We start from the raw sequence: 10298 nt of genomic DNA, 5'->3' as shown, positions 1-10298 counted from the left end.
TTAATTGGTTTCCCTTTTCTTTGTTGAAGAGGGTCTGTGCAATCCTTCTGCCTAGTCCGCCATCTTGCCCCGCCTCTATTTAAAACATTTTTAACTATGTATTATCTTTGTATTGCTGCACAAACAGCACCTTACACTCATTTATTATCTCCACGGTTCTACAGATCAGAATTCTAGATCAATAGGCATAGCTTAGCTGGCTTCTCTGCTTAGGGCCTTAAAAGGTAAAAACCAAGATGTCAGTCAAGGTGAGCTCTCATCTGGAAGTTCTAGGGAATATTCCATTTCCAGTTTCGTTCAGGTTGTTGACCAGATTTAATTCCTTGAATTACATAGAAGATGCCTGCCTACATTCCTTATGTGGCTCCCTTCATCTTCAAGCCAGCAATGGCATGTTGAATCCCTCTTGTTCTTTGAATCTCTGGTACTTCTTCTGCAACTAGCCAGAGAACACTACTTTTAAAGGGGCTCTTAAGACTCATTAGGTCTGCCCTGATAATCTCCTTGTCTTAAGGCCAACTGTGCCATATAACATAACATGAACATTAGAGTCTTAGAATATTCACAGGTTCCAGAGATTAGAGCAAGGAATCTCAGGGGTCATTTTTCAGAACTTTACCTACAACTACTTTGGTAATTATTAAATGGTATCTCCAAGTTGCTTTCATTTGGATCTTTGATTATCATTTCTCATGTGTTTGTTTCCTTTTTATAAGGCTTTTTGAGATTGTAAAGACCAGAGATGTGCCTAGGTTACTGTGGGTTATGAGGGTTTATTTTTAAGTACACACATGCCTTGTGGTGAACAGGAACTTTACATTGGCTGAATAGGGAAGCATAGGTGCCCACTGCAGGTAGCTCTGTTGTACTTGTGATTCAGTTTATCTCTTCTCTGATTGTATTGCTTATCCTCCCTCAGCTGCTATAGAGGTTTGGCCTATTGGAGACTTCTGTGTTGTCACATGTTCTTAATAGTTAATTGCATGAATTTAAGAATCACGTAGGCTACATACAAATTCTAGCTTTGCTACCTTTAGCTAACTGTCTCAACTTCAAAATAGAAATAATAGCTACTTTTCTAAAATTCTGAGTATTTGTGGGAATAACATATCTAGTATCTGGCCTATCATAATTGTATTAATAAATAATACGGTGTAGTGGTGAGTCTATTCTAAATCATAGTGACCCTTTATGACAAAATAGACATTCCCATAGCGTGTTCTAGGCTGTAGTCTTTGTAGGAGCAGATCATCAGGCCTTTTATCCTGCAGAGCTACTGGTGAATTCCAGCTACCAACTTTTCGGATAGCAGTCAAGTGCTTAACTATTGCACCACTAAACCAAACAAAAACCAAACTCATTGCCATCGAGTTGATTCTGACTCATAGCGACCCCCATTGGGTTTTTAAGGTGGTAAATCTTTACAGAAGTAGATTGTCCGGTCTTCCTTCTGCAGAGTAGCTGGTGGATTTGAACCACCAACCTTCTGTTAGCAGTCAGATGCCTTAGGCACTATGTCACCAGAGCTTCTTTAGGGCTCCTTACACAATAAATAGGAGCTTTGGTAGCATAGTGCCTAAGGCACTTGACTGCTAACCAGAAGGCTGGCGGTTCAAACCCACCAGCCACTCCTCGGAAGGAAGGTTGGGCAGTCCTACTTCTGTAGTGATACTGCCTTGGAAACCCGAGGAGGGGTCGCTGTGAGTTGGAGCCGACTCGATGGCACGTAACAACAACAACAACAACAACAGCACAATAAATAGTAGATGATAGTATGATGTGTTCTTTGTTGTTCCTGTCTCAGCTTTTTAAACACCACAAGAGATTGAGTGGGTCACTGAGTGGGTAGTAAAGGGTGTCTTTTGGGGCACTTATATTAGGTCACCTATATTACTTACTCTTTTTTTTAAATACTTATACTGTTTTATTTAAATATTTGTACCTTTTGGGTACTCATACTAGGCCTCTTCAGAAATCAGATCGTGACCTTTGGTAAAAACAGATACTGCTAAGTATCATGCAGTTATGAAGCATGGTACCCTAAGTATAGGGAACCATTTAAGGAACTGCTCTCTAGGTGAGGTAGAGCTTCAAATGTGTGTTATTCCCATTAGTGTAAATTGGGTGGTTGTCTTTGACTCATTCACCTAGTGGCATCTTAATAACTTTGTAGAGATTTGATAATCTCAGTATTATATACTGTTAGCAATTAAAAATCTGTTGCTCATTTGCTGAAAATCTTTTAATTTTGTTCTTTTCATTTTACAAATGTTTTATATAGTTACATAAATCTTTTATGTGGTTATGCCTTATCCTGTTTCTTTTCATTAGGATTAGATTTGGATTTCAAGAAATGTCCTTTTACCACTGTTGGTGATCATGTAATTTTTCTTGCTTAACCTGTAATTTTAGTGTGATGAATCAGCTTTTTAAAGATATGGCACTATTCTTCTATTACTAGGATAAACCTTAGCTGTGGCTGTTAGACGTAGTTATTAGTAACTTATAATTTTTCTGAGTTGATAAGTAATTTTTGTTTTTAGGGTATTGATTTAGAATTGATTTCTTACCAGAACTAGTAATACATTTTAAGTGCCTGATTTACCTTCTGTTAATCCAACCTTGCAACTAAATTTTAATTTATATAACATTGTGGCAAAGAAAATATCGTAAAATTTTATTATAGGACTTATATTTTACTGTCTTGAATAAATCATGAGCTTTTACAAAAATTTATTGTTTTTTTTTCTTTCCAAGGTATTCTTTGTGTGGCTGATCAGTGTCATGGCTTACGTGAACTGGCCTTGAACTACCACTTATTAAGTGATGAGTTGTTACTTGCTTTGTCTTCTGAAAAACATGTTCGACTAGAACATCTGCGCATTGATGTAGTCAGTGAGAATCCTGGACAGACACACTTCCATACTATTCAGAAGAGCAGCTGGGATGCTTTCATCAGACATTCACCTAAAGTGAACTTAGTGATGTATTTTTTTCTATATGAAGAGGAATTTGACCCATTCTTTCGTTATGAAATACCTGCCACTCATCTTTACTTTGGGAGATCAGTGAGCAAAGATGTACTTGGCCGTGTGGGAATGACTTGTCCAAGACTAGTTGAACTAGTAGTATGTGCTAATGGATTACGGCCACTTGATGAAGAGTTAATTCGCATTGCAGAACGTTGCAAAAATTTGTCAGCTATTGGACTAGGGGAATGTGAAGTCTCATGCAGTGCCTTTGTTGAATTTGTGAAGATGTGTGGTGGCCGCCTGTCTCAGTTATCTATCATGGAAGAAGTACTAATTCCTGACCAAAAGTACAGTTTGGAGCAGATTCACTGGGAAGTGTCCAAGCATCTTGGTAGGGTGTGGTTTCCAGATATGATGCCCACCTGGTAAAGACCACATGATAGAAGGCATGATGAATAGCACCCTTAACTAAGCATACTGTATTGTAATAAAAATTTATTTGCTGTAGTTCTGATTTAATTTTACTATTTTGCGTCACAGAAATTTGTTATTTGAAATGAGTGTATATGGATGTTTATTGGAAGACTCACCAGTTTTAGTCAGAAAAATCCATGTGTTTTCTTTAGCCTAATAGCAATCAAATCTCAGAATATTTAAAAAAAAAAAAAAAAAAGTTGTTTAGGTGTGAAAGTAATTAAGCATTTTAAGGTCTGAAGGAAACAAAACCTATATATTAAAACATCCAAGAAGTGAGTATAAATAGGTTTTCCAAAATGGTATGTTCTCTATGCATTTTTTAAAAATGTTAACTAGACATTTTAGGGTCTTCAGATATACATACACCTGTTATAAGGTGTTAAATATAGCTCAGGAAAGTGAGCATTTTGTGAGAAAAATGTAAGATACATTGTAGCTAATGAAAAAGATTGGCTGAATGTTCTTAAATGTTACAAAGCTGTTTAAGGAAAAAGATATATATAAATAATTGAAAAACTAAAAAAACTGATAACACAGTGGTTATTATATGAAGATGATGTACAGAGCCAAGATCAAATTAAAATAAACACAATAGGAGGGGAGTTTAGCTTTGTGTAAATCTTTATGTTTGCTGTATAATCTTCTAAACCATATATATTCTTTTCTCTGCTGTATTACCACTACATATGTGGCACTTGAGGCATTTGTATGTTATATAAGGAATGCTTTATCACTTCTTGATTTTATCTGTTTAAACTATGTTTTGAAGTTATTACACAATAATCAAAATGAAAAGTTTATTTGAAAAAGCCAAATTGAAATAAAGGCAGAACTTTAAAATGTTTATAAATTGTTTCTATGAAAGAATGTTAGTATCCAGTCAATTTCAATGATGGTTCATTTCTCCATTTTGGAATTATATAAGTAAGAATTTTAAAAAATCATAAAAAGAGCACCAATGCATAGTTCCATATAAACAGTATATTTAAAAGAAGATATTTAAATCCATAATAATATTTTTGAGCAAGTATTGCTCAGTGGACTGGAAACCTTTAATAGAAGAATGTCTGGAGTTCTGTGATTAATTTGGTTAAACTGTTACATTATGTAAGCTAGGTAGCATTTTGTATTACGTTCAGATGAATAAAGGTGATCCATGGATTGTAGAGTCTATAAAAAATTGAGTTTGGGACTATATTTAATTTCTTTAGATACTATATAAGCTTTGATTCTGTGCAATAGTGCAAGGAGAAACTGTCCTCCTGAGGGAAATTAGAAGTGACTTATCCCCATTGGAATATATTAATGCTTGAAATGGCTCTCTTTGGTAGTGTAATATTTAGGAAGCATATTGGCAGTGATGGAAGCTAACGGCCTTAGGATCTGTCCTGGAGATTTTATCCTGTAGTCGTATGTAAATGAAAAGGGGGAAAAAAAAAAGCTGACCCAGACTTGAAATTAAAAGCAATTGTTAATTTTTCCTCTTAGTAAATAGTAAAAAGCTTTGTGTAAGAAATATCTGTGTTAGTGGATAATTTTTTTTTTCTTAAACAACTTTGGAAAATGGATTTGACAGTACATAATCAGTCCTCTACTAGCCAAAGCTTTACTTGGAAATTTACTTTTTGTACAAATTGAATTATATAATGTTTGAAATACTTTTAAGTCACTTTATAAGCAGAATGCATAGTAATTAATTTGTTTATAAAGTATATGTTAAATGCCTTTATCTGAGAATCAGAATAAAGATAGTTACTAATACTGTTGTATTACAGTTTTTAAAAGCTACCCAAACATATGTACTTTTTTTTACTTTAATTACATTCACAAATCTATGGTTTTGGTTTTAGATCCATGGAAAATGTTTAATAGTAATGAAGGCATATGGTAGACATAGATAAGTTCTTGAAATAAACTCTGATACCTAAAGTGATATGAACTTAAAAATTTACCATCAAATATAACTTTCCTTTTTAAATTTTACATAAAATGCCCCATTTAGAAATAGAATTATCAATCTTGAAGGGTTCTAGACCCCAGCTAGCTTTTTTAGGGAGAAATTACTGTAATATTTTCATCTTGGTAAATAGTAAAAAGCTTCCATTGTATATGAAATATCAGTGTTAGTAGATAAGTTTTTTATAAACTTCAAAATGTTTCTAAATTGTTTTTATGAAAGAATATTAATCTGCAGTGAATTTTAGTGATGGCTTATTTCTCCATTTTGGAATTAACCTAAGAATTAAAAAAAAAAAAAATCTAATGTAAATCTGGGATCTCTGGTGACGTACATAGTGCCTAAGGCACTTGACTGCTAACCAGAAGGCTGGTGGTTCAAACTCACCGGTCACTTCTTGGTCACTACTTCTACAGTGATAACACCTTGGAAATCCAAGGCAGGGTCACTATGAGTTGGGTATGACTCCAAGGCACATAATAACAATGTAAATCTGCATATTATAACAGTTTCTAATAAGTAATAGAAAAAAGTTAATTATTTTAAATGCTTCCAAAAAATTAACTTCATTTTACTCTGGTAATCTGGGTTACTTCAATAACATTATCAGTTAAGAGTAAATCTATTTGCTGCATTCTAGAAGTTTTTGTATTTATGGAAAAGGTCAGGATAGAGGAAAGAGTTGGTGCAAAGAAGGCTCAGGCCTAAACTGTGTCTTTTAGGAGGCTATAGATAATTTCTACCCCACACACAAAAGGCTCTTGGCACAAATTCCATCCCCAGTTAAATGTGGGGCTGGTTTTAGTGCTACCAAGTAGTCAGCACAATCCCATCTGCTTGCTGACACCCAATTTACCTTTAAAAGGACACAAAACCTTTTACTACAAAAGTGAATTAAGAGCTAGCAGTCCAGTATAAAGGAAAATGATTAGTAACCTATCTTGTTTTAAATAGGGGAGAAAGAATGTATAAAGGAAACTTTCAGGAGCAGGAACTTACCTGAACCATGAAGAGTAGATATGAGGAAGATTCTGACTCATAGTGACCCTACAGGACAGAGCAGAACTGCCCCATAGGGTTTCCAAGGCTGTAAATCCTTATGGAAGCAGAATCCCACATCTTTCTCCTCCAACAATATATTAGAAGATACTTTATGGGTATACATCCCCAATGTTGAGCCAGAATTAATAAGAGACTATAGTTATTCTAAAGTCCTAATACAAATTTAACATGGTTAATCTTAGAAATTGTTGTTTTTGTTGTTAGGTGCTGTCAAGTCATCTCTGACTCACAGCGACCTTATGTACAACAGAACACAACACTGCCCAGGCCTGTGCCAGCCTCCTGATCCTTACTACACCTGAGCCCATCACTGCAACCTGTGTTAATCCATCTTGTTAAGGGCCTTCCCCTTTTTCCTTGACCCTCCACTTTACCAAGCTTGATATCCTTCTCCAGAGAATGGTCCCTTTTGATAACAACCAAAGTAGGTGGGATGAAGTCTAGCCATTCTTGCTTCCAAGGAGCATTCCAGCTGGACTTCTTCCAGGACAGATTTGTTCTTTTAGCAGTGTACTTTCAGCATTCTTCGCCAACACCACAACTCAAAAACATCAACTCTTCTTTGGTCTTCCTTATTCATTGTCCAGTTCTCACATGAGTATGAAGCAACTGAAAATACCATGGCTTAGGTTAGGTGCATGTTAGACTTCAAGGAGATATCTTTGCTCTTCAGCACTTGAAAGAGGTCTTCTGCAACAGATTTGCCCAATGCAATATGTCTTGATATTTTGACTGGTGCTTTCATTGGCATTGATTGTAGAACCAAGTAATATGAAGTCTTTTGACAACTTCAATCTTTTCTCTACCTATCATGATGCTGCTTATTGGCCCAGTTGTGAGGATTTTTGTTTTCTTTATATTGAGGTGTAATCCATACTGCAGATGTAGTTTTCAATCTTCATCAGTAAGTGCTTCAAGTCATCCTCACTTTCAGCAAGCAAAGTTGTATCATCAGCATACCTCAGGTTGTTAAGGAGCCTTCCCCAATCCTGATGCCATGTTCTTCTTCATATAGTCCCCCTTTCTGGATTATTTGCTTAGCATACAGATCGAATATGTATGGTGAAAAGATACAACCCTGACAATGAATAAGGAACATTGAAGAAGAGTTGATGCTTTTGAGTTGTGGTGCTGGCAAAGAATGCTGAAAGTACCATGGGTGGATTGACATGGTGGCTGCAATGATGGGCTCAAGTATAGCAGGAATCATGAAGCTGGCACGGGATTGGGCAGTGTTTCGTTCTGCTGTTCATGGGTTCACTATGAGTCTGAAATGACTCAATGGCACCTAACAACAACAACAACAAACATCTTTCTGGTATTCTTTGCTTTCAGCCAAGATCCATCTGACATCAGCTATGATGTCCCTCACTCCACGTCCCCTTCTGAATCCAGCTTGCATTTCTGGAAGTTCTCTGTCAATATACAGCTATAACCGTTTTTGAATTATCTTCAAAATGCTGGTACCGATGCTTACTGGTGCCACCCCCAGGTGCTCCAACACCCGAAATATCAGCAATGATATCCCTTGTCCCATGTCCTCTTCAAATTATCTTCAGTAAGATTTTACTTGCGTGTGATATTTCTGATATTGTTTAATAATTTTCACATTCTGTGGGTTCACCTTTCTTTGGAATGGGTAAAAATATGGATCTCTTCCAGTCAACTGGCCAGATACCTGTCTTCCAAATTTCTTGGGATAGCCAAATGAGTGCCTGCAGTGTGGCATCCATGTGTTGAAACATCTTAGTGTGTATTCCATCAATTCCCAGAGCCTTGTTTTTTCTTTTTGCCAATTCCTTCAGTGCAGCTTTGACTTCTTCTTTCAATAGCATTGGTTCTTGATCATATGCCACCTCCTGAAATGGATGATCATCTACCAATTCTTTTTGGTATAGTGACTCTGTGTATTCTATCCATCTTCTTTTGATGTTTCCTCCATCACTCAACATACTGTCCATGGAATTTTTCAGTATTGCAACTCGAGCCTTAAATTATTTTCTTAGTTCTTTCACCTTAAGAAACATCAAACATGTTCTTCCCTTTTGGTTTTCTAACTCCAGGTCTTTACACATTTTGGTACAGTAATTGGCTTTGTCTGCTCTAGCTGGTCTTTGAAATTTTTTATTCAGCTCTTTTATCTTGTCATTTCTTCCATTTGCTTCAGCTACTCTCCTTTGAAGGGCAAGTTTCAATCTCTTTTGACATCTATTTTTGTTTTTTCTTCCTTTCCTGTCTTTTAAACAACCTTTTATTTTCTTCATGGATGATGTTCTTGATGTCATCCCACAATTCCTCTGCTTTTCACTCACTGGTGTTCAATGCATCAAATATATTCTTTAGATCTCTTGATTCAGGAGAGATATAACCAAGGTCATATTTTGGCTCTTGTGAACTTCTTTTGTTTTCAGCTTCAACTTGAATTTACATATGAGCAGTTGATGGTCTGTTCCACAATTAGCTCCAGGCCTTGTTTGAAGATATTGAGCTTCCCCATCACCTCTCGCCACAGATGTAGTCAATCTGATACCTGCGTACTCCATCTGGCAAAGCCCACATGTATAGCCACAGTTAGTGTTGTTGAAAAAAGGTATTTGCAATGAATAAGTCACTGCTCTTGCAAGATTCTATCATGTCATCTCCAGCATTATTTCTATCACCAAGGCCATGTTTTCCAACTACTAGTGATTCTTCTCTGTTTCCAACTTTGCATTCCAACCACCAGAGATAATCATCAACACATCTTGATTATCACTGGTGATAGAGTTAAGGACGTTTTATATATTTGCAACTTTAACAGCAAAATTTAAAAAAATCACATTTATGTTACCCAATAGTTCAAACAGCCATAAAATTTAATTGGCAACTAGCAGGTTAAAGGCAAGATAAATTAGGGATGTTTAGGCACTATTAACACTAGAAGATAAGGTAAATGGGAGACAAAGTAACTCCTGCCTAGTCTTTAGTTTTTCAACTGTGTTCTTGAATCATCTCTATTCAAAAGCTCTACTTCTAAGGGCAGTTGATAGCTTTGACGAATTCCTGGGATGTACTTGGACGGTGCTGTGTTCTACTACAGTCATCTGAGTCCTTGGTATTTTCACAGAATTTCCTTATTAATATTAGCAATGATGAAAAATCCACATGCAGATGTCCTCACTTAGTCTTTGCTATGGAACTAAGTTTTGTGAATTTCAGTTAAGCAACTTGCACAAGAGCCTTTGCTTGTCACCCCAATGCTGTTCTGGAAATGCAAAGTAATGTTTACCAAGTGCAATTTTCCACAAAATCCTGTGGAAATTGGCATTGCCCTATGTTAGTTACTGTTGTTGTTGTTGTTAGGTGCCATCAAGTCGCTTCTGACTCACAGCGACCCCATGCACAGCAGAACGAAACACTGCCCAATCCTGCGCCAGCTCCATGACCCTTGCTATACTTGAGCCCATCGTTGCAGCCACCATGTCAATCCATCTTGTTGAAGGCCTTACCCTCTTTCGTCGACCCTCCACCCTACCAAGCATGACATCCTTCTCCAGGGAATGGTCCTTTCTGACAACATGACCAAAGTAGGTGAGATGAAGTCTGGCCATCCTTTCTTTCAAGGAGCATCTTGGCTGCACTTCCTCCAGGACAGACCTGTTAGTTCTTTTGGCAGTCCATGGTACCTTCAGCATTCTTCGCCAACACCACAACTCAAAAGCATCAACTCTTCTTTGGTCTTCCTTATTCATTGTCCAGCTGTCACATGCATATGAGGCAAGTGGAAATATCATGGCCTGTGTCAGGTGCACCTTAGTACTCGAGGAGACATCCTTGCTCCTCAGCACTTG

The 10298-nt window shown here is 36.8% G+C and overlaps 1 protein-coding gene across 1 annotated transcript in view; it reads left to right on the top strand.

The window, feature by feature from the left end:
- Window positions 1–3401, top strand: part of FBXL3 (F-box and leucine rich repeat protein 3) — a 27367-nt gene extending 23966 nt beyond the window's left edge. The window contains exon 5 of the mRNA XM_007941507.2: window positions 2758–3401. Coding sequence (XP_007939698.1) covers window positions 2758–3401 — 644 coding nt within the window. The remainder of the gene's footprint in view (window positions 1–2757) is intronic.
- The last annotated feature ends 6897 nt before the right edge of the window (window positions 3402–10298 follow it).

The sequence above is a fragment of the Orycteropus afer genome, unplaced genomic scaffold (genome assembly GCF_000298275.1).
Source record: "Orycteropus afer afer isolate SDZICR_OR568_19922 unplaced genomic scaffold, OryAfe1.0 scaffold00081, whole genome shotgun sequence".
Taxonomy (NCBI): domain Eukaryota; kingdom Metazoa; phylum Chordata; class Mammalia; order Tubulidentata; family Orycteropodidae; genus Orycteropus; species Orycteropus afer.
The sequence above is the reverse complement of the archived record's forward strand: the minus strand, read 5'-3'. Positions and strand labels throughout refer to the sequence as shown.